This window comes from Diabrotica undecimpunctata, chromosome 4, assembly GCF_040954645.1.
Source record: "Diabrotica undecimpunctata isolate CICGRU chromosome 4, icDiaUnde3, whole genome shotgun sequence".
NCBI lineage: Eukaryota > Metazoa > Arthropoda > Insecta > Coleoptera > Chrysomelidae > Diabrotica > Diabrotica undecimpunctata.
This window is the reverse complement of record NC_092806.1, coordinates 109835944-109862100: the sequence shown is the minus strand read 5'-3', so window position 1 is coordinate 109862100 and position 26157 is coordinate 109835944. Positions and strand designations below refer to the sequence as shown.

The 26157-nt window shown below is 31.9% G+C and overlaps 2 protein-coding genes across 2 annotated transcripts in view; one reads left to right on the top strand and one right to left on the bottom strand.

The window, feature by feature from the left end:
- LOC140439852 (alpha-N-acetylgalactosaminidase) overlaps positions 1-26157 on the top strand; it is a 212126-nt gene that overhangs the window by 24713 nt on the left and 161256 nt on the right. Inside the window, exon 2 of the mRNA XM_072530008.1 lies at positions 25510-25698. Within this exon, the coding sequence (XP_072386109.1) occupies positions 25535-25698 (164 nt within the window). The 5' untranslated portion in view covers positions 25510-25534. The remainder of the gene's footprint in view (positions 1-25509; positions 25699-26157) is intronic.
- On the bottom strand, positions 10896-11276 carry LOC140438891 (uncharacterized). The gene has a single exon (XM_072528527.1). The coding sequence runs from the start codon at positions 11274-11276 to the stop codon at positions 10896-10898; it is 381 nt and encodes a 126-aa protein (XP_072384628.1).

Below are 26157 nucleotides of genomic sequence, written 5' to 3'. Positions count from 1 at the left end.
GTCGGAACAGACAGGCACCCTAAGAAGAAGAAGAAACATAAACTCTGGAACGTTCATTTTTATTTTGAAGAGCAACCCTTCATGCCAGACTTTATAAAGAGCCTGACTGACGTCAAGAAAGAGCGCAGAGCAGTATTTTTTTCTCAAAATTTTATTCACTATATCAATGACTCTTTGTATTTGTTCTATTGTCGAATGCTTCTCTATGAAAACAAACTGATAGTCCGAGAAAAGATTATCAGATTATCAGATTTGGAAACTGCTGCGCGAAAGATCTCTGCGGATGAGCGGTCGAATCATCTCCTCAGGTCTTTCAGCCACGAGTTCTGGCGTCTTCCTACTGATCTTTTGCCCTGTACTTTTCCTTCCAGTATAACTTGAAGTACCTAATTCATATCTTTCGCCTCTCAACACATGACCCAAGTATTACATTAAAATAAAATATTTCACATAAATTATCAAAATCAGTTTAAAATGTCCAATATCTGGTGTTGCGATATTTAAGTGCATATACTAGAAGAAACAATAGAAGCAAAAAGAAAATGGCAGGAAATTTAAAAAATACGCTATAGCAAAACAAGAACATTAGCATTCAGAACGAATCAAGAATCTACAAGAATGTAAAACACCGATTATAATATATAATGCAGAAACTAGACCAGAAACTTCAAAAACCAGAAGACTACTGAAATCAAAAGAAATAAGTAACTGTGTGAAAAAGCTGAAAAGACACTTCAGCGCAGAGAAAAAGCAAAAACATATTAGGAACTGACTATTAGAAAAAAAAAGAAGATCTTCTTAATAAATTAAAAAAAACTTTACGACCAAAAAGTTAAAGATCTACAAATCCATGCTGCAACACAAGGATCCGCAGGAATCTTCTATGGCCAAGAGCCATTGCACAGAACAGAAGATATTGTAGTAAATGAAATTCAAAGGATACCAGAAAAAAGTCGTCCTCCTCATTCCTTGAGCCCTTGTCATTGTGCGGTGATACTCTAAATATTATTAGCTTGCTGTCTCCATTGGTGGCGATCTTGAGCCATAGGGATGGCTTCATGTAGGGATTTTCCTATCAGAGTCTTTATTTGGTCTGCCCATCGTGTTCTAGATCTTCCTCTTGGTCTTAGATCTTTTACCTTTCCTTCTACTACCATGTTCTACCTACCCTTCTAGTTCCATGGTCCAGTTCCAAGAAAATCATAATGAAACCATAATGGAGAAATGACTCCATAATTTTATTTTGTGAAAAAAAAGATAAAAATAATAATAGTTATTTATATATTACCGTATTTTTATATTACCGTATGTGACCATTAATTTTATTTAAACATTTTATTTCTAAAACGTGGCTTAAATTAGTTTTGCAAATATAGTTCGGTTAATACTGATACACAATTTTCTCAAATTATTATACATTTTTAACAGAATCGTGAGAAATAAATATTCATTGAATCTGATACGCGTGAGCCTTTCTATATTGCAAATTAAATATTACACCAACCACCACTTTACCCATAAACGAATAGCTACTAAAAAAATTGAGTCTTACCTAGTTTCACGTACAGACAAGGATTGACTCAAATTAAAAATTAAGTAAAACAAATTTTATTATTTTTCAATTAATAATCTGCTAACCACACGAGTAATAAAATATAAAATATTAAGGAGACCCTTGCAAAACATTTTAGGAAAAAACAACAGCAGAATAAATACGAATAAATGTATATTACGCAAAAAAAGATATTATTACGAGAGGTACAGAGGGGCAATAATACATACAAATAAAAGGATAATACATACAGTATTATAATAATACTGTATTATTTAATACAGTAATTAATATAATAATTCTCTAGTAATAATTGCAATAAAAAAGACTGTTATGGGTTCTACCAGGAGCATTATTTTATAAAATATTCGTAATCTAATTTGTATATTTGTTTATTTTAATTGAGATGGTTCTTGTACGTAAGTTTCCTACTTACAAGAAATGGTTCTTGTACGTAGGAATTCCAATGCATTTCTCTACGTTCAAGATCCCGTATATAGTTTCGCAATGAGAAATCTTTTTTCCCAAAAAAAGTTTTTATCATAACGCTAGTCATCTAATATACATGATTTGACTAGTTTTTGTAGTCTTTCTTTTCGGGTTCAACTTTAGACCGAAAATATGTGCCACTGACATTGAAACCTGAAAATAAGACAAGATGATCTGCAAAATTAGATGTGGTCAAAGCTATGTTAAAATATTTCACCAAAGTTCTCCAGGTTCTAAAGGATCTTAAAAACAATAATTATCTCTAAAAACTACAAATTATGCTTTCAAAATACAAACATTAGTAAATTTACTAATGAGAACGATTTCCGAAGTGGAAATTGAAACGTCAATAAACGTACTTTAACCTTTAGTTTTGGCTTATTCACATTTAAATAGTAATTACTTTAACATGCCACAAGAAAATAGCTTCAGAACAATATTATAATTGAAAATTTAAAAAATATCCGTAAAAGTTAGTAAAAATCATTGCAAGCATCACATTTTGATGAACCATATCTTGGTTACCGTTAGTCTTGGAATACTTTGCACTAGAAGTAAGAAATGTGCAAGAAAAAAAGTTAAGAGAAATTAAAAAAATACCCGTAAAAGCAAATATCGTTAAAAGTAGAAAACTTTGAAAAATTGTATCTTGTTAAAAAGTAGACCTAGAACCGTCTACCTTAGACCATTTTTAAGGTAATTGAATTTTCTTTCTATTAATTGTACCATTATATATACCTAAAACTGCGTAGAAAAAAATATAGAATAATGTTTTCGAAAAAATAGGGGAAATGGTCTAAAAATGATGTGAGTGGTGAACTTTGAAAAATCGTATCTCGGACATTGTAAATTCTAAAGACTTTGATTAAACGTTATTTTAAAGAGGAAGGATAAAAAAAAATTCTGTGAAGTAAGACTCATACTTATACCACCTTATAAGAAAAAGTTATGAGAAAAAAAATCGAGATTTAAGGACATAAAACAACAAGTTCATTACCAAAACCAAATTATTTTGCACATTATATTTGAAGCATTAGTTGGTTAAAACATCTCATTTTTGGTCGTAAAAAAATATCTTTATTTGTCTGGACTAAAAGTGGTATTTGTTTGAATTTGCCGACGGACGATAGATAGAAGTAACTAATCACTAATCATCTACATCAAAATAAATTCTAGATACAGACCGACCTCTACTTCTCTTTATTCTGGTGCCATCTACTATGCCAAATAAATGATATTTAACAGTTTTTTTACAATCTGTGTTAAAATCTTGTATTCTTCTTTTCTTATATTTTTTATTCTCGTATTCTACTTATTCTTATTCTTATTTTTTCTCCTACGCTTTTTTTTATTTTCTTCTATTTTACTTCTCATCTATGCAATCTTTTTGATTTTAGATTTTGATTCTTCATAGTGTGAATAAAAAATAAGTCTAAATATTTACACTGAGTCCTAATGACTTGTCTAATGTCCCCTATTTCATAAAAAAATGTAATCAATCGTGATCCTATAAATAACCCAGTCTGGTTAAAAAAAAAGGTGGAAAAATGTTTCGCAGATATCTGAAGCTTTTAAGACATAGGTGGGGGATACTAGATGATGAATAGATGAAAAGATACTCCTAGTTTTACCTTGCGTTTTTTTAAGCAATAATTTATGGTCAAAATTTGATTTTTTGTCTATAAATTTTTTCTATTATATTTTAAATAAACAATATTTATGTCATTTTTTTATGTCAAGAATATCTTTATTTTCCCGTTTTTTCAATTAAAATTGAAAAATAATTTACAGAGATATTTGCAAAAAAGCAGTTTTTTGCACTAATTTATAAATTTTATTAATTTTTTTATTAACAAAATAAAATGGTAATAATACATTTAAACATCAAGGAATTACCATCTTTTAGATTTGTGCGAAATTCCCAAAAGTTATTTAATTTGTTTATCCCTGAGGCTAATTATTTAAACTATTGAGCTTGCCCTATGCATGATGCTAGACACATTCAGCAAATTTCATAGGATTCTTTAAGACTTAGATTATCTCAGAAATTATTTACAAAATAGACGTCTGAAAAAGGGGTATGTTTTTTACTTATAAACAATTGTAATAACTTCTATAGTTTTCAAGCTACAGACTTGTACGTACAACCATTGGATAGCTGGTAAAAAAGCTCATATTAAAAAATAAAAAACCTTCTATGACCAATACGAACGAAGTTAGTGACTATTTTAAAAAAAATCATATCTCCATTGTTTATAAATATTAAGAAGTAAAATTTGCACAAATTTTGAATGAAAATCTAAACTTTATATTGAAACTTATAGCTATAAAATTTATCTAATTTTTCGAAACGACGGTACTTTCGAAAGATCGACATAGGAAAGTGGAGAGGATATCTGTTTCAGCTCTTTTTTTTTTTCGGCATCGGAACTTCAAATTGCAACACGTAGTAAAAATTTACATTATCTCGGCTTTCTTTGCAGCTGCAAGCCCCTTTTTTTTATTCTGGGGTAGCTCGTCGAAATATGAATAACCACATAGTTTTCACTGGCCGGAAAATATGGGAAAACTAGGAAAAATTGAGTCCATTTGAAATTCACCCTAAATACTTACTTTTTTTTTAATTTGCTCGAATAGTCTGTCGCAGTATTAATAATGATGACATAATTTTCACCCCCCATAAATCTCGGAAAATCCCGGAAAATCAACATATGTTTTTTCATTTTATATCAATGATGTAATAATACTTTTACAATTAATTTTTATTATTACAATTTTATAAATTAAATTTCAGGTAATTTTTTACACATTATATTATTATATTCCTTATATTAATTATAATTGTTTGTATTTTTATAATTAACAATATTGATTTTTATTCTATTTTTCTTGCAAATATGATATACAATATTAATCTAATCTGCCTTACTGATTTGATAAAATAAGTCGATTTTTTCATCACTTGCCTTATTAAATTTTGCAATGTTTATTAAACTTTACTTTTTTTATTTTCTTTACATACATTGGTTTAAAAGTTAAAATTTGGTTCATTTATTCGACTTCACTGTCAGGTCTGAACCTTTTTGTTGCAGGTTGTTTGTCTTCACTTATTAAGTCAGTCTTTCCATACATTAACATTTTAATGGGCGATCTTAATGCCAAGGTGGATCAAGGTAAGGTAGGAGAACAAGTAGGAAAATATGGGCTTGGAAACAGAAATGACAGAGGATATCGATTGATTCAATTTTGCCAAAGTGAAGACTTCGTAATAACAAATACCTTTTTCAAATTACCTCCTCGACGGTTATATACATGGACATCTCCACAACATACCAAAGAAAAAATAGTGAGAAATCAAATAGACTACAATATGATAGCAAGGAGGTATCATAATGCTGTTAAATATACTAAGCCGTACCCAAGAGCTGGTATAGGCTCAGATCATAACCCGGTAGTTACTGTGATAGAGGCGAGACCAAAAAAGATTATAAAACCACACAGAAAGGCACTAGATTTAAATAAACTTAGAAACAAAAATATACGACAAGAAACAGGAGAAGAAATAAATGAAAACCTCCGTTCAGTGCAGCAACAAATTAACGATACAAACAACGTTAACCAAAAATTAAAGTACATAAATACAGCTATACAAACAGCAGGAAAGAAACATCTTACAAAAACAACAACAAAGAATAAGGGGTGGATGACACAAGATATACTAGACTTGATGGAACAAAGAAGAAAGATGAAGAATTACCCAGACAAATACAAAGAAATAAATAAACACATAAAAAAGAGAATAAAAGAAGCCAAAGAGGAGTGGATTAAAGAACAATGTGAAGAAATGGAAACCTATGAGAAAAAGTACGATGCGTTCAATATGCACAAAAAAGTAAAAGAGATAACAGGAAGCATAAAGAAATGCCAAATAGGTAAACTTAAAGACAAAGATGGAAATCTTATTGTAGATCTAGAGAATAAAATAAAAAGATGGACAGAATACCTGAATGAATTATTTGAAGACGATAGAAACAACTTAACTCAGATAATCAATGCAACTGGGCCAGACATATTGAAAGAAGAAGTAGAATACGCAATAAGAAACGCTAAAAATGGAAAAGCAAATAGACCTGATGAAATTCCTATAGAACTGTTGAAGCTTTTGAATGATAAATCCGTAACCATAATATTAAATTTTGCAGCGAGGAGCTAAAACAGTTTCCCCTCCACTTTCCTATGTCGATCTTTCGAAAGTAACTTCGTTTCGATAGGTTTTAAGTTTCGAAAAATTGGATGAATTTTATAGCTATAAAATTCAATATATAGTTTAGATTTTCATTTAAAATTTGTGCAAATTTTACTTCTTAATGTTTATAAACAATGGAGATATAATTAACAAAACAATTGTCGCTAACTTCGTTACTATTGTTCATAGAAGGTTTATTTTTTTGTTAAATGTGAGTTTTTTAATAGGTATCTAATGGTTGTACGTACAAGTCTGTAGCTTGAAAAATATAGAAGTTATTATAATTGTTTATAAGTAAAAAACATACCCCTTTTTCAAACGTTTATTTTGTAAATAATTTCAATGAAAACTCAATATTCATTTAAGTTCTGAGGTAGTATAAGTCTTAAAGAATCCTATGAAATTTGTAAAGTGTGTCTAGCATCATTCATAGGGCAAGTTCAATGGTTTAAATAATTGGTCTAAGGGATAAACCAATTGAATAACTTTTGAACTATTTGACCTATCGGTGGGAAATTTTGCACAAATTTAAAGGACGGTAATTCCTCAATGCTGAAATGTATTAATAACATTTTGTTTTGTTAATAAAAAAATTAATTAAATTTATAAATTAGTGCAAAAAAACTGCTTTTTTGCAAATACCTCCGTAAATTATTTATCGATTTTAATTGAAAAAACGGGAAAATAAAGATATTCCTGATATAAAAAAATGGGATAAATATTGTTTATTTAAATTATAAGGGAAAAAACTTATAGATAAAAAATCAAATTCTGACCATAAATTCTCGAAGAGTATCTTTTTATCTATTCGTCATCTAGTAACCCCCACCTATGTCTTAAAAGCTTCAGATATCTGCGAAACATCTTGCCGTGAAATCGATGATTTTTGTATAACCAGACTGGGCTAAAAGTGATAAATAGAAAATATTTAATATTTTAAACTTCATTATAAACGATGCTTTATAGGAAACGAAATCAATCAAGTGAACCGATTGACAGCAGCCGTTACGTATGAAAAGTAAAAGTTCAAAATACACAAATCCCACTAGTAGTGCATATGATGAAAAAAAAACTAGTTTTAAATACTAAAAAAACAGCGTTAACCTACTAAGCGGTAGTCAATAAAAAATGCCTTACATCTTACATAAATAAGATTCTGTTAAGTATTTAGAGAGCTTGTTTCTTGTAACGGTATCCTTGTTATCAAAAGACGATCTGTTTTACAGGCCATTAAGTTTTCTTCAATTTCTGTTGTTACTTTTTGTGAAGGTGTTCCTTGATATCAAACAAAGCATGGTGAACGCCTTGGCAATCGGATATCTAATCTTTTCAGTCGATTGTTTCGGATATTTCGCTAGCTGAATGTCAAAGTCAATCAAAACAATAATCAAGACGAGTAAGGTTGAACGGATACGTCGGAAGTTAAATTACCTTAAAACTAAACTTTCAAAAAAGTATATTAATTATATAGTAAATAGATCTTATATTATGCAAACTAATATTTGTAATTAGTACTGATTAAATTAAGCAGAAACGCTTATTAAAAATTCTTGTCCATGGATATCTATTGATAAATTTCAAATTTGTAACAGGCAGTAGACTTTTAAACGTATACACATTGCAATAATAGAAATACCGATTCTATATACGCACTTTACCTTCTTGATCATAGCCATTCTTTTAATGACTAATTTCAAATTCTTCTATCTTTATATAAGCTATCTTTATTAGAATCTATGGAAATTAGCAAATTAAAAAAGACAGACATAATTCTAAATAACCAACTTGAGACAAACAGTTCTCCCCTCCTCGACTTATTCAGTTGAAGACTATAAAGTGTTAGACGCATAACAAAAATAGCTCACTTGAGAAAGACACTCTGACGAAAGAGGTGTATTGATAATAAATTATAATATTATAATAAATTTTGTGGAAGGGTTGAAAACAAAAGTTTTGGGTGTTTTATTGTTAGATAAAATGATTTTTCATTAAGTAACGGTCAAATCTATCACCTATTTTTTAAATCTTTAGCACCTATGACTTAGAAATTGTTTCATTTAATTAAGCTAAAACCAATTTTTCTATTACTCCTAGGCAAATTATGTAAATTACTGCTTAATATTTTAATTTTTAGTACTTATCTCTAGGTACAATCGTTTACAAATACATTTTAATATTAGGAAAAATCCGAAACCGTATTTTAATTTTTAATGTTCATTGTTTCGTAAAACTCTTATATCTATATTTGTCCTTTCAAATCTATTAAGGATTAACAGTTCTTGAAATTACTTTAAATACTATGACGCACTTTTCACTGGAGTACAAAAATATCCTTTCTTATATCTTCATTCTAAAACAATGCCTACATATACAATTTTAAAAGATTTTCCTAAATTTATAAATCGAGCATCATAACAATGTATATACCTTCTTCAGGTTCCTTCTCCTATCGGAGGTTAAAATCATCATCGCTATTTTAATTTTATTGGCTTCTGAATAATTCTAATGAGCTGCAACCGAACCACTCTCTCAAATTTCTTAGCCAGGATATTTTGCGTCTTCCTGGGTTTCTCTTCCCTTGCATCTTCCCTTGCATAATTAGCCTAACTAATACGTACTTCTCGCCCCTCATTATATGACCCAGATATTGAATCTTTCTAATTTTAACAGTTTTTATGACTTCACATTCTTTCTTCATTCTTTGTAACACCTTTATATTAGTTACTTTTTTAGTCCACGATATTCTGTGGATTCTCATGTAGCACCACATCTCAAAGGAGTTTAATTTTTTGATTTCAGACTGTTTTATTGTCCACGCTTCCATGCCGTATAGTAAAGTAGAAAAAACGTAACAACGTAGCATTCTTGTGCGGATCTCTAGATTTTAGAGATCCGTAGAAGGTTACGGTTGCAAAGTAAGTTCTTCAATTTTATGAACGTGTTTTTTGTCATTTCTATTCTAGATCTGATTTCTTTTGTTTGATCTTCGGTTAGCCACGTTCCTAAATATTTATATGTTGTTACTCTTTCGATCGTTGTATTATTGATGATCAGGTTATCTACATTTTGTGGTTTTTTTGAGAATATCATTGATTTCGTTTTCTTGAGATTCATTTGCAGTCCGTACCTTTCACATGAATTGTATACATGTTGTATTATGTACTGTAGATCTTCCATGTTACTTGAAAATATGACCGTATTGTCCGCATATCTAATATTAGTAATGCTATTTCCGTTGACCAAAATACCTTCCACAATATCCAATAAAGCTTCTTGAAATATCACTTCACTGTAGACGTTAAATAAGAGTGGTGAAAGTATGCACCCTTGTCGAACTCCTCTAAGTATACTTACTTCCTCTGTCAGTTCTCCTTCGACTTTTATTTTTGCTTTCTGATTTTGATACAGATTCGATATAATTTGTAGATCTCTACTATCTATGTTTTTGGTCTTAAGAATACTTAAAAGCTTTCCATGTTGAATTCTGTCAAAAGCTTTTTTAAAATCTATGAAGCAAGCATATATATCCTGATTCATATCCAGACATCGTTGTGTCAGAACATTGACTCCGAATAATGCTTCTCTAGTTCCTAGACCCTTTCTAAAACCCATCTGTGAATCACTTATTTCTTGTTCTTATTTAATGTGGATTCTGTTATGTATGATTTTAAGGAAAGTTTTCAATGTGTGGCTCATTAATGCAATTGTCCGATAGTCATAGCAATCTTTAGCATTTGTGATTTTTGGAATTGTTACAAAAGTTGAGAGAAGCCACTCTTTGGGTATGTGTCCCGTCTTGTATATGGAATTAAAAAGGTCTACCAAGACATCAATATTATCGTCATCAATTATCTTTAATAGTTCAATTGGTATATTATCCGGTCCTGGAGCTTTTCTACCTTTTGTGTGTTTTATGGCATAAATAACTTCCTCTTTCATTATTTATGGTTCCGGGATTTCTCCGTCAACTTCTAATTGTTCTACTTTTTGGTCATAAAATAGGTGCTCAATATATTCTTTCCATCTACGTAATTTGCCTTGAGTTTCAGTTATAGTGGTACTATCTGCAGTTGTTAATAACCCGATTGGTTTGTTACGATTTCCTGAAATCATATATATATATATATATATATATATATATATAATAACCATACTTTAGTTATTACATAATTACAGGTTAAAAAACAGAGTGAAGAGGTCTTTTAAAAGAAAAATTTCATTAACTCTACCCTGCCACTGCATATTCAGTGTGCTTGAAAACATCTACTCTTGCAAACCAAAACTATGCCAATTAATACATAATGACAATTAATATCTAAGGTACTATTTAACTATAGTTATTCAAGATGCACGGTGAAGAGAAAAGATCAGATCTGTCTTTTAAAAATAATATCTTCACTAGTTTTAACCGGCCACCGGATCTTCAATAACGTAAAAACTGTATAGAACATAAAATATTACGAATAAATAAATCGTTAAAACTTCTTATCCATAACCGTTTTTTGGTACCGCTACTTTTACTGACTGTATGTAGACTGAATCAATCCGTTTACTTACTCAGTGGCGTTATAACCCTTCGTGGGTTTTAGCCGACTTGACAACAAACCTTTATTCGTCTCTCTCTTGGGTAAGCTTCATCCAATTCTCCACGCCCATAGCTTTAAGGTCTTCTGCTATATTATCTGTAAACTGGAGTCGAGGTCGTCCACGTGGTCTTCTTTCAGTTAGGACTTCTTTCAGCCTTACTATTCTTTCGTCAGAATGTCTTCTTAGGTGTCCTGCCCACCGGAGTGTTCTTGACTTTACTTCTTTTATTATGTTAGCGTCTAAATATAGTTCTTCGAGCTCGTTGTTAGGTCTTATCCTATATTGTTCTGCTGCTCCATCAAGCACAGGCCCAAAGATCTTTCTTAGTATTTTTCTTTCCCAAACACGTAGTCGTTCTTCGTTTGCACTTGTTACCGTCCACGTTTTGCTACCATAGATCATCACTACAGGTTCGTATGACTATTGTTATATAGTTGTATCTTTATATGTCTTGTTATTTGTTTCGATTTTATAAGGTTTTTAAGGACATAAAGACATCTGTTACCGGCGTGTATCCCATAGTTTATTTCTTGTGATCCGTTATTGTCCTCAGTTATTGTTGTTCCAAGATACTTAAATTCTTTGACGCGCTCAACGTTAAAGTCATCGATGATGATGTTCTGTCTGATTCTATCTTTGTTTCGGTTATTGCGGCTCATATGCACATTATCTTCTATGCTTCCGTCTGGAACCTGACGAAAGTCTTCTTTATCCTTAATCTGGTGTTTTCTATTATATCGATATCGTCTGCAAATGCCAACAGTAAGTTTGGTCCTTCTATATGGAATACTGTAGTCGGTTTTTCGATTTTTGCAGTTCTGATTATGTGTCCCAGAGCTAAGTTAAAGAGCTAAGCTCATCTAGGAGACAAGAGATGCCAATCTAGTACTCCATCTAACACCTATATATTCTTCCCTTCCCACACCTCGATCGCAAGGTTGTGAAATATTCTTGACGGAGATCAGCAGCGACCGGTGGTACATATGAAATGATCCTGGACCGGCTTATTATTGGATTTTTGCAAGCAGAGGTGTTCAGCAGAATGGTTGTGATACTGCGATGCAATAGTGCAGGGGAATCCATTGCATTATAATTCCTAAGAAAGTTGCTGTCTAAGTGAATGCCTCGGATGTTGTCACGCAGTCCGGGTGACGACCGGCGCTAACTTGAGATCTTGGTCCTTAAGAAAATTAATCGGTGTCGGAACATGGAACGTACAAGGATTAAAGACAATCATAGGTAAGCTGTCAATTAATGAAAGAGAGCTGGCAAGGTATAAATTTAAATATTTGGACTAGCTGAAACGCATTGGTTAGGAGAGGGCCATTTTTGAAAACATAAAGGCAATTATTATGTTTACTTCTGTGTCAGTGAGACCCAGAAATATACAGGTGTTGCCATTCTGGTCTCACCAAGATTACAAAAGTCTGTCGTTGAATTTAAAGCTGTAAGCAATGGGGTAGATCTCTTTAAAGTGGAAGGCAAACCTCATAAATTCTTCTTCTTCTTCTTCTTTTTCTTCTTCTTCTTCTTCTTTCGATAGTCGTCCGATACTTCTTCTGCTGATTGTTGACTTATCTCTTGCTATATTGACGATACGAGTTTCCTCCATTCTGTGTGGTTATTCCATTTTTTTTTTATTTAGTGTCCATTCGTTAATACACTGTATGTTACATTTCTTTCTAATATCTTCCCTTCTTTCTCGATCTCTCAGCGTATTTCCTGTAATTCTTCTTAGTACTTTCATCTCTGTCGTTTATAGTAGCCTTTGTGTTGTGGGGTATAGTAGCCTGTGTCGGGTCTTATTTTTGAGGTATATGTCATTATTGGTCTTACACTGGCTTTATAAATGTTTGACATCATCTCAGTGTTAATGTGTCTGTTTCGCCATATAGTGTTATTAAGGCATCCTGCCAGTCTATTTGCTTTTTGTACTTGATCTCTCACTTCTTTGTCCAGGTCTCCATAGCTGGACAGTTTAATTCCAAGGTATTTTATTTCCATTAATTATTCAATATTCTTGCTATTAATTTCCATTTTACATCTGGTTAGTTCTTTAGTAGAAGGAAAAAGTGGACCAGGAAGGCGACGAATTTCCTGGCTGAAAAATCTACGTACGTGGTTCAACCCAACAACCACAAATCTTTTCAGAGTTGCAGTTTGCAAAATACAGATTGCCATGATGGTTGCCAGCATCCGAAATAGATAGGCACTACAAGAAGAAAAAGTAGAAGTTCTTTGAGGATTACCATTGTTTTTGTTTTCTGAGATGAGATTGTCATATTAAATTCTTTTGCTCTTATGTTAAATCTGTGGACCAGGTTTTGCAGACTAACTTCATCTTGGGCTAATAATATTGTGTCGTCTGCGTAACAGAGTATTTTTACTTCTTTATTTCCAATGAATAAATTGAAGAGCGAATCAGACACACAAATGCTGGTCTATTATGCTCTAGTGATTTCTCAGGAATTTTCTTTACGACGAATATTACACCTGTACACGATCTTCCACTACGAAAACATTATTGTTCATCTGCTATACTTATCCTCTGATTCATTTTTAGTTGTAAAATTTTAGTTGTAAGTTTTAAGGTAATATTTAACCTTTGTAAGTTTATACCTCTGTAGTTTTCTGGCTGTTTTTTCCCTTTTTTGCATAATAGAATTAGTTCTCTCGTTCTCCATTCTTCCGATATTTTATTGTGTTTTATAATTGTATTAATTCATGTTGTTGATTGTTCTGTCATTACTGCTTCACAATATTTCAGTAATTCGTATGGTATCTCGTCTTTACCTGCTGCTTTTGTGTTTTCAGCTTCTTAAGTATTTACAACTCCCTGTATATTTATATTAAGTTTTTCATTTGTGGTAATTTCTGGTGTTTCCGATTGTAGCGTTGTTTGTTGGTCCTATACATGGAGCTTTTTTATAAAGCTCTTATAAAGCGCCACATTTCCTTTTGCAAACCATAAAAATAATGTTCCATTTCTTTCGAAAAGCGTTCCCAGTGATCATTTTTTATATTTCTTACAAGTTCATGTGTTTTTCCTTTTCTCTTTTCTTTACATTTTTCGTTTACTTCTGTACAAAACCATGGAGTTCTTCGCCTTGGGAATAATTTATTTTTATTTATATTTCTTTCATCAAGATCTTCCTTGGCCGAGGCTAAGATATTAGACTTAATTTTTGATCATCTTTTTTCAATCCCATCACTTTCTATGTACTGCTATGTATTTCTGCTTTTTTCGATTATTCTTTTTTGGAATAGGTATCTTGTGAAGTCATCCTATAAGGTTTCGACTTTTACCTTTGTGGTGTATTCTGGTGTTTTGTAATCACATATATGTGTTTTATTCGAATTTTGCACAATACCAATTTATGATCGCTTTCTATTTCTGCTGATGTTAGTGCTCTTCTATCCAAGATTTGAGAGGGTATAACTCTCTATTCGACAAAATATAGCCTATAATAGATCTTTGTCCTCGATTGTTTTTAAAAGTGTATTTGTATTGTTATTTGTGAGGGAAACATGTATTATTAATACGTTTAAAAATAATTTCGTTTATGCTGCAGAGGTCCGCCAGAAGGTCTCTGTTTTCATTTCTGATATTTTTATTACATCGCTTGTTTTATTCCAGGAACTATATTATTGCCAATGCGGGTGTTAAAATCTCCCATAATTATTATATATTCATCATTTCGGGTCTCGTTTATTACATTCTGAAGGTGTTTGTAGTACTTTTCCCTTGTAGTCGTATCTCTGCACAGATTGCTATTACATTCAGAGGTTTGACATCCAGTTTAACTTTTACACTTACTATTCTTTCAGAGATATATTTCTTGTCTCTGTTCTTGTTTGTTTATACCTTCACTGTTGTTGTGCGAGGGTTTTTGTAGTATGTTCGTTCTAGCCATGTTTCTTTCTGTTATAGATTTCAGGCAATCGTCATTGAACCATTTTTTGCTGTTCTCTTTTTGTGTCCAAGTATTTCATCTGACAATCTTATCAAATGAAATATTAGGACACTCGGACTTGAATAAATAATTTTATTCTTCCATTTAAAAATACAGTTCTAGAGTATTACTTTCCTCTTTTTCTTCTACTTTTATTTAGGCTTTTTGACTGCTTTTTTTTTAATGTTTCTTAATGGGTAATTCCCATGCTCTTGGAATATTGTCATTTAATCTCTTTCTATAATGGCATATTTCTTCAAACTGTGTAGTGAATATAGAGTATAGTTTGTTTACTTTTACGCCTTTAACAAATACAACAACAATCATTCAGATTAAATCAAAGCGAATCATTAAAACCGTTAAATATCCATATTAACGAGCTTAAAGTATAACATTTTGTAATCCGTAAAATATCGTGATTAGCTGAAAGGCAAAGGCACGAGTACGATCACGAATTTGCATATGAACTGGTTTCGAGAAAGAAACAAGAAGAAATAGGGCAACAAACAAGTGAAAGTGAATGTTTGTAAGTCAAAAAGTGAACGAAATAGATTAGACGATGTCTGCAGTTGCATAACTTTTAAAATAGCGGATGTCGCATTTTTTTTGATATTTTTAATTAATCAGTAGTAATGTACCAGATTGATTTTATTAGTTTTGTGCTTATGGCAGTTGTCGACCGGTTTTGCATTTCTTGATATATTGGGAAATTGGGGCAACTATAAATTTTTTAATTATAAATAGATGCAAACTTACGGGAGAAAATATTGAAATTAAAATTTGTGTCTATTTTGTAATCTGCAGATGTAGATACAATTAAAATTAGAAAACGGTATCAGTACAGTTATAAATCAGTATACACTTATTTTATTTAATAAAAAAAATACAAATCTGTTTAAAGAATCCGTATTCAATTTTTTACGCTTAAAGATACACATCTATTTTAAGTATCATGCGCTTCGATCTCCTCTACTTTCTTTCTTTTCTGCGTGCTTCCCGCACTTGTAGAAATTGACATAGACTGTCGATATCATTATAGTTTTGTAGTGTCACATGATCTTCCATGGTTTCATATACGTGCTTTTCAAAATAACGTGGTAGTAATTCTACCAATTGTTGCAGTGTATAATTATATTCTAAATGTTGTGTATTGTTGAATAATTGAATTGTATACATTTCCTTAGATATGCCTAAATTTTCATGATATTTTTCATTTTGATTAATTTCCATCCGATCCATTACACGGTCGAACAACTAATAGAAAAAAGAATGGCCAAAAATAGATCCGTCCATCTGGCTTTCGTTGATCTTAAGAAGGCATATGACTCAATACCTAGAACCAAACTATGGGAAGCAATGGAAGACATCGAGGTTCCACGAAGATTAATAAACGCGGTAAAAGCACTCTACAAGAATAACGAAGTAGCTATCAAAACGGGCAATAGAATATGCAATCCATTTAAGACGACAAAGGGACTACTACAGGGTTGCTCCACATCCTCCACCTTGTTCAAAATATTCCTGGAAAAAAACCCTGAAACCATGGAAAAGAAAGTGCGAAGAAATGGGTATACCAGTAAGGAACGAAGATCTATATACGCTAAGTTTTGCCGACGACCAAATAGTGATCGCACAAGACGAGGATGACCTCAGTTTTATGATGAGAAAACTGGAGCAGGAATATACAAAGAATGGGATGGAAATCAACCTAAAGAAAACTGAATACCTAACAACGGAGAATACAGAAATAAAACAGCTGGAAATAGACGAAGGTAAACAAATCAAAGGAACAGACAAATATAAGTATTTAGGCTTCATAATATCAAACAAAGGAACAACGGAGGAAGATATAAAAAATAGACTAGGACAAACAAGAGACTGCATACGAAAATTGAACCCGGTACTATGGGATAAGAACATCAGCATGAAAACAAAGAAAAAATATATAATACCATGACAAGAAGTATCCTCACTTATGGGTGAGAAAATTGGACAATAAATAAGAAAACCAAAAACAAAATAAGAGCAACAGAGATGGAATTCCTAAGGAGAAGCTGCAGAGTAACAAGAAGAGATAGAATAAATAACATGGAGATTAAGAGGAGAATGGGAATGAACTCCGACATAATAGACTACATCGAACAGAAGAGGTTAACCTGGTACGGACATGTCAGAAGAGCAGACCAAAATCGGTGGATAAATAGAATAACAGAGTGGAGCTCGATAGGAAGAAGAAAGAGAGGCAGACCACGAAGATCTTTCAGAGATGAAGTGGACGAAGCAATGAGTAGAAGAAACCTACAGGAAGGGGACTGGCTAAACAGGAAAAATTGGAGAAAACGGTTGAGTGAAGGAATACAGTGAAAACTGTGGAAATCTTTGTATATATATATATATATATATATATATATATATATATATATTAATTTCCATCTGTTTCATTTTTCCCCAATAGTATTTTAAAAAATTAGTCTCAAAATCTATCCAAGAGACAATACTGTTTTCTTTGCTCTCAAACCATAGCTGGTCCATCCTTTCATTGATTTCTCATTATTTCTTTGCAGTCTTCTAAATTTTCAAAAATTTTTAATTTATTTTTCAATCTCTTAATGAAAGGTACGGGAAGTAGTTGTTTTCTGACGGCCCCGTCAAATTTGATCTTAATGTCACTAGTAGTTTGTATGATTACCTCTCGATTTTCTCAGATAAATTTTCTGTTTTCCATTTCTTCCACTTCCTTCTCGATTTACTTAATTTCCTTTTTTGTTTTCACCTTATCTTCTTGCAAGACTCTCTCCAGTTTCCCTCATCTTTTCTATCCACATTCCACATTTGTAATTTTTTATATATTTTCTCTTCAATATTTGCTATTTGTTCTTGTAAAATTTCTATTTTCTTCCTTTGACTTTCTAATTTTATTTCTGTTTCTTCTGCTATCTTATCTACTTCTTTTTGTATTTGTTGTAGATAACTCTTCAGTTTTAATTTATATTTGTCCAATCTACTTTCTATTCGACTTGCAATTTTTTTTATTTTCTTCTTCGTTTTTCTTCTTGCTACCTTTCCAACATTTTTTTAATTTCTTCTATGTTTTCTTCTTGTCTTTTCATCATTTTTTAAATTTTTTTCTTGTTGTCTTTTCATCATTGTTTTATTTTCTTCCCATTTCTGTTCTTGCTTTTTCTGTTTTACTTTTATTATCTTTTTTTATTTTTTTCCCATTTTTATTCTTGCTTTTCGTGTTGTATTTTAAACATTGTTTATTTTCTCTTTTTTCTTGATGTTTTTTTATCATTGTCTTATTAAATCTTTTAACGTGCCTATTTTTTGTTTATTCTCAAGTCTTGAGCTAACTTCACAATGGCAAATGCGACCTTGTCAAAACGCCTAAAACTATAATGTAGTCTGAGAAAAGATTCTTTGACCATAACCATAAAAATTACGGCCGATATAAGATTTCTACGCCTATGCCAACTACTAGTGTTGATTCTTGCCTTGGATCATTATATTAGTGGGTAGAATTTTAAATTAAATTATAAATCATTTCGCAAACCGCATATTGCACTATTGTGCTTGTAGGTGCATTATAACAAAAACGTTAATTATGAACATCCTGTACGATTACAGTACATAAATACTGCAGGCTTGCAGTTCGTTTTAATTTTGATTATCTGGTAGTTATATAAGCTATAAATAAGAATAATTATAATAGACCATGTGTTATATAAATGAATTCATTAAATAAATATTGCCTACTAAGTATATGTAATAGTTGCATACGGTTTTATAAACACTGCATGAAGACAATTCTGATAGTAGTAGCCAATATCTGAAAGATAATAAGATAGTAAATTTAAACCTACAGATATTTTGCATTCACGTGACCAAATATATAAGAAGAAACATGCTGAGTGGAAGTTTCATTTGTGACAGCCTTTTGTCCCATCCCGCGTTCCGCACTTTTCCATCTGTCACGTCTTGCGTCCCGTCCCGCAGCTATTTTCGTTCTCATGTCGCATCCCGTGTTCCGTGGGACGTCCCCATGCCTCGTAAAGATAACTTAAATTCTATTTTCTAAATAAGTAAATATATTTTTATAATAACGGTATAAAGACAAACTTAATATTTATATTTTTTTCTGAACATATTTTGTTTTTACAAATTGTTGAATGTTTAAATGAAATGTTGGAGTTTTATGAGTAATATTGTAACCTCGGAAACCTTTTTTGCATGGTGCTAGAAAGGTCACCAATGGAGACACTGCGAACGGCAGCTAAATGGTTGGTGGAGAGCGAGTCGGAGGTTCGAAACTAGCTTTTAGAACCGGAAATGGATCCAACAGAAGATATAATAAAGATAAGATAGATTAGAAAAAGATAACAAGAGAGATAGGTAAAATTACCAAAGATAAGAGAAGATAAGAAAAAGGGAGTCACTTAACTTTTTGGAGTTGCAAAGGAAAAATTAAGAAACCTTAGAAACGAAAAGAGATAAGGAGAGGTAATTAGGTTCTGAGAGCAAATACAAGAAAATATATTAACAGTTAATTATTAGGTAAATGTGGTCGACACACTACATAAACAAATAATAAATAATATGTTCGGTGGAATTCGTCCACCTATTTACCTACAAACATATACAGCCCGATCTTTCTCCTGGTCGAAGATATCGTGATAGTTAATTATTTTTATTTATCAAATATTCGGAGATATTCTATTATCAGTAAACTTATTAGGAGTAGATAAATAAAATTCAGTAGGTAAACAAAACAAAATATATTTAATAACTGAATCACCAGACTGGTGAATTCCAAAAACAAGAAATACAAATAAATCTACCGTAACATGTAAAAAAATGCGAAATCTTTCAATATAATAGACATAGACACATGCACAAATAAATAAAATATAACATTAAGGAGAACTTGATGTTTTAAAAAAATGCCAAAAGAGTAGATCATATAAATATCTCTCCTTAATGTTTTAGGCTTATCTCGAGATAATTGGCTTTAAAAGTAATAATTTACAGCAAGTACAAAATAATACTAAATTAATTTACAATAAAGTTGCAGAAGTACAAGATTATAAAAATCTGTTTTACCAAAAATTAAAATAAGGACCAAACCGCACTTGGTTCACAAGAAGCTACTCGCACAGCTTTTATTTAAATAATGGATGTTTGTAATTAATATTTGCTAATAAAAAATATGAAAGTTAATGAAAGTTGTGAAAAGGGTAATTGATGAAATTGTTGTTCCTTAGAGGAATTGATTGCATCAGTAGTTAGCTTTAACCACCGATCAGGTCGAAGATAGCCCGTAGATTACTCTACTTTGGAGATAATAATTGGAGCTAATATTAATAGTAAGACAACTACAGTAACTCTAGATGATGTTGCCTCTTAAATCTCACTGAATTTAAACTGTACTCAAGTCTAGTATCAAACACTGAAGTTAATTTATAATGTATATATGTGATCTACTCGGGTGTTAGATCAAACTCTTTAAGATACAATATAAGTGTATATATACACTTAAAGATAAAATCCCAGAGAAAGAAATACGTCCAAACTCTTAGACGATGTAACCAAAAGTCCATCTAATCTCTTAGATTACCCAACGAAAAGTGATTCTCTCTTTTTCAAATTGGACAAACTATCCCCTAGAATAGAATAATCCCCACTTAAAGAACTCCCTCTTAACAAGAATTTGTGAATCTTAACTTATTTTCACCACAATCCTGTTATCGGTAAAATCTCAATTAAACTGAAGAAAATCAAACGCAGAGAGAAGATAAAACCTAGCCTCGAAAAAGTTAAAGACCCAGCAGTACAGGCAGAGATAGAGAAAAAAAATGATACACTCAAAGAAAAATTCAGTGAAACACCCGCGGTAGCAGAAAAATCAGTAGAAAAAATTTGGCACATCTTCAAAACAACAATCAGATCTATACAAACAGAACAACTACATGACAACAGAAGAAAAACAAAGAATACATGAATGACAGAAGAAATCCTAGAACTGATGGACGTAAGAAGATCTTACAAAAGCCGCAATGAAGTAAAATATAAAGAAGGCCAGAGAACCATCTGAAACAAAGTCAGGAAAGCCAAAGAAGAATGGATGAACAGCAGATGTGAGGAACTGAGTAAATTACTAAAAAAACATGACTACTTCAATGCATACAAAAAGATTAAGGAATTCACAAATACGAAGAAAAAATTCACTACAACAACTAGAGTAGATGATAACAACCAAATAGTATCTAGCCCAGAAAATGTAGGAAATATATGGGAAAAATACATCGAAGATCTGTTTGATAACGAAAGAACAGAACCGCAAATGAATATAGTACAAGACACAATACTTAATATATTAACATCCGAAGTTAATAAGAGATAATAAAACTTATCAATGAAGAAAATCTTTAGTCCTTAACACTATTATTTAACAAAATATATACCACTGGGATCTTCCCAGAAGACTAGCTTAGATCGATATTTATACCTATACCCAAGAAAAATAAAGCTAATAGATGCTCACAGTTCAGATTAATTAGCTTAATGTGCCATTTTCTGAAAATTTTACTCAAAATTGTACATCAACGTATATACAGAGAATGCAAAAGAAATCTTAGCGACAATCAATTTGAATTTCGTATGGGGCTTGTTACGAGGGAGGCATTATTTGGCCTCCAGATATTACTACAAAAATGCCGAGCTCAACGAGAAGACGTGTTTCTCTGTTTTATCGACTACGAAAAAGCGTTTGATCGGGTAAAACACACATAACTCATAGAAACCCTAACACAATATGGTATAGACCATAACACGGTGGCCCTTATTAAAAACTTATATTGGGATCAAATGGCGTCGATTAAAATAGACAATCGTATGACAGTGGAAGTGTTAATAAAAAGAGGAGTTCGACAGGACTGTGTACTTTCTCTACTATTGTTTAATGTATATTCCGAGAAGATCTTCCAAAATGCTTTCGAAAATATTGAAGAAGGAATAAAAATCAACGAAGAATATGTAAACAACTTAAGATACGCAGACGACACCGTCGTTATTGCGGAAAGTGCTGAGAGTTTCCAACGACTTTTAAATGCCATAATCAGAGACGGAGATAGCTTGAGGCTAAATATAAACACAAATAAAACAAAAGTAATGGCCGTTACACGTGCACAAATGTCGATACATATTAATATTCGTATCTACAACAAACAGATAAAACCCGTACAAAAATTCCAGTATCTTGGTTGCTGGATAACAAACAATCTTGACTACGAAGTTGAAATACGTGCTCGTATAGAGTATGCTAGGTCTGCTTTTCAAAGAATGAAAAAAATTCTAATAAACTCTACCTTATCGGTGGCTATCTGATACCAATTTGTAAAAACTTTCATTTATTCCATATTGCTATACGGAGTGGAAACATGGACTCTCGGAATCACAAGTATGACCCGTGTAGAAGCCTTTGAGATGTGGATTTTTCGAAGGATGCTGAAGGTGCTGAGAAGAATGGGCACTGAGAGAGAACTTCTAAATATTGTAAAAACCAGAAAAACGAGTTATCTAGGACATATTTACAGAGGAGAAAAATACAACTTCCCGCGACTGATAATGGAAGACAAAGCGGAAGGAAGAAAAGGTCCAGGAAGAAGAAAATGCTCCTGGCTGAAAAATGTAAGAGACTGGACAGGCATGGACACACATTCGATACTAAGAACAGCTCAAATAGAGAGCAATTTGCTGTAGTTATAGCCAACCTTCAATAATGGATAGGGCACCTTAAGAAGAAGAATGTATAAATATGTCAGCACTTGCAGTGCGTCACAAATCTTGTTGTCAATAGCAATTTTAATTAGCAACCGATTTTTACTTGATATAGTCTGTTTTTGAATCTTGTCAAGTAGAGTTGTAAAGTAAATGCTCGACAATCACTCTCGTTATTTTACGTTTTTTATTTCAAGAGAGTATGTCTAAATCAGTCAAGCAGACTAGTAGAATAATCGTTGGACTAAAATAAAGTCTCGTTATTCTATACTTTAAGAAAAGTTCTCAATCAGCATAATATACAGTTCATTTCAATCGTACTAGTTTTCTACAACCACAAAAGCTCAAAGCCTTCAAGGTGTGATGTTAAAGGAGAACCTTAAAAAATTCATGGGTGAACCGGTGAGCACTGTTAAGGTTGTACGTAGAATGGGAAATAAATGCAAGATCCTTCGTACAATCATAGAGAGTAAATTAGAATATCTGGGCCATTTTGTGAGAAATTCTCTCATTGTAACTCGTTCTTCGGGGCAAGGTATATGGAGAATATTATTACCTTACAGTTTAACTGAAAAGTTAAAATTATACCTTATTCACACTTGTCATATTGTCCTAAAGTAGCCATTCGGATGCGCCGTGTCAGAGATGAGAACTTCCTCCATCAGTACGTCCTACGTAAAGTCCTACTCAGTACAGAACTTCCTCCGCGCAGTTTTAGACAAGAAGAATCATCATCAAATAAACATACACACGAACACAATCACACACGAATATTGCCAGATTAGTGCAATAATTAATATTCATCAGATTTAAAGAAATTTGAGAATGTTGTTTGAAATCTCCTGATAAATTTGCACAATGATTAAGTAAAAGAACTCCAATACAATCTGGGACAATTCTGTAGGGACAAAGAGATATATAACAATTTAGTTTGAGGAATAGTAATTTGTTGTATACTCATTATTTTGAAATGTTTCTTGTCCGCATTATATAATGTATTAAGAAGCAGTACCGGTAAGTTGTTCATTCACATAACCTTGGATCTAATGGCTCTTTAAATATCTTAAAGATTGTTACAATAAAAACGACTAGTGAAAGTAATCCTAATAGACACTGTATCTGTTTTTGTGTTTACATGTACAATGTATACCCATGACTGTGCATATTTTGCACATGGAAAATTAGAGAGAATTGCTCAGAATAATGAAGGAATAAAAAAACAAGCTCTGGCGGCGTAGTTACTAAGACTTAACGTACAAATTTATCACATTTATTATTCGAATAGAAATCAAAATAATTGTTAAAGAGAGTAACATTGCCAAACATGGTTATTAATAAAGAATAAAGAAAATAAATCGGACTACACATAATAAAATTTTATCGGTAATTTAGGTCCATTTTCACTCTTCTGGACAGAAGAGATAGGCTAGAACAATTGGAAACTCTTCTATGTCTCAACTGTTTTTATTAGTTGTTCAAAATTTACTTTTTCTTCCTAGTCCTCCCTTTCCCTCGACCTTTCTTTGCACTATTAGTTAAGCATATTGGTATTTATTATTTCTCAGTATGTGTTACACCGTGTTGAAAAGTTCTCATTCCTTGCCTATTGTCGTTCTTTGATTTTTTGATAGATTTTCTGGCCTGTTCTATTCTTGATTTTATTTTTAGATCAGGATTTAGACTGCTATCAATCCAACATCCCAATTACTTAACGGCTCCTTGTCTTAACGAAGATGTTAAAGTGACATCTGACATATGACAACTTGGATGGGCAGTCACAATCATGGTGATGTGATCTGCATATTTCAAAATTCTATGAAACTGAGTATTGACCAAAGGTCGAACTGACACTACTATAGGAAATCAACTGATGAAATATTAAATTATATAGATTTATTTATGCAGGTTGCATAATCTAGATCTCACACTCGAACCTGTCGGTAATAATTAGGGTGTTAGTTTGTAAACAACTGAAGTGGACGTAGAGTATGAATACAAGAAATAGGCTAAACAATCTATTAGATAGTGGGTGGTTGACTACAATAAAAAGGTCTACCAAGCACTATCCTGCGATTTTAAGTATTGTGACTTAAAAATGACATTAATTTATACAAATTAATACGCAAATGCAAGCAGTGTATGGAAAAACATGTTCTGCGTATCCAACTGTCAAGGAATGGTGTCTAAAATTTTAAGAGTAAAAGAGAGGAGACGAATGATGAACGCGACTGGGTGCATAGTATATATACTGCATGAACAGATCATGTGGAATGTATTATGTGGAATGTGACAGGAAGGCTTGATTAGAACAAATTATCGAATTTCAACAAGAGCAATTTTAGAAAATGTTGGTATAAGTATAGAATCTGTTCATAGTATCGTACACAAACTGGGCTACAGCAAAGTTTTTGCGCAATGGGTTCCTTGCCCTTTATCATGAGAGGACCAAAAAAGTTTACGAATTGATTTATCCTTGCAGCATCGCAAGGAATGTAGGTAAAATAGTAATGACTTTCTTATATTTTACTACTTCTGTTGCTACTTTCTTCAACATTATTGTTAGGGTTCTTTATTTATTTTCTCTTTGTAAATTCCTTTACTTTTTGTCAGCTGTTGTATATATAGTTGTTCTTTATTTTTTATCATTCATATTTTCTTTTCAACTTCGTTATTAATACAAAAACTTGAAGATATATATTACGTATTAATTAAACTGCTGTATCCAGAATTTGTTGATATTTAAATAATCTATTTGATACATACTATTACCGAATATAGACGCATATGCGTCATATATGTATCTATATTCGTTGATATTACGTTTCACGTCATTTTGACATTATGTCATTATGTAGTGTAGTTAAATATCGTATAATTTTGACTTATAACGTATGTTTTATTTTCAGGGTATACCTGACAACCCACAGTGAAATGTACAAAATATGGTTCGTCTTAGCGGTAGTGGTGTTTTACTTAGGAATTGATGTTACTCCCTTAGAAAATGGTCTCGCCAGAACTCCACCAATGGGATGGTTGGCTTGGGAGCGGTTCCGATGTAATACAGATTGTAAAAATGATCCTGAAAACTGTATTAGGTAAGTTATTTACTTTATATCTACCGGCATAATTTTATATATTAATTTTGGGATTCATTTTTTATTATTGGTAGAATCGTAGAATGTACGGTAAGAAATTCTTCATTTTCTCTGTTTTGGGTTATTTGACTTTTGGTCTATATTTGACATATTAAAAAAGAAAACCTGATGGTTTAGAGAGGAAGTACAGACCAAATGTGAAGAAAAGAAATAAGCATTTTTACAATACAGAACACAACAAACGCAACAGGAATACAACGACTACAACGACAACCCAAGTGATAAAAGCTGGACTGACTGAAATTATAACATTAGCAGAAGAAGAAAAAGGTTTTATATCGACGTTAAAAGGACGTTATCCACTGATTGTACACATGATAGAAACCTTCAGAAATATACAAAGAATGAAAGTATTACAAAGACTAGAACTTTGGAGAGTATTGATCATTATAAAAATTC

Coding starts and splice junctions, on each gene's coding strand:
- LOC140438891 (XM_072528527.1), bottom strand. CDS start 11,276: ATGATCTATGGTAGCAAAACGTGGACGGTAACAAGTGCAAACGAAGAA.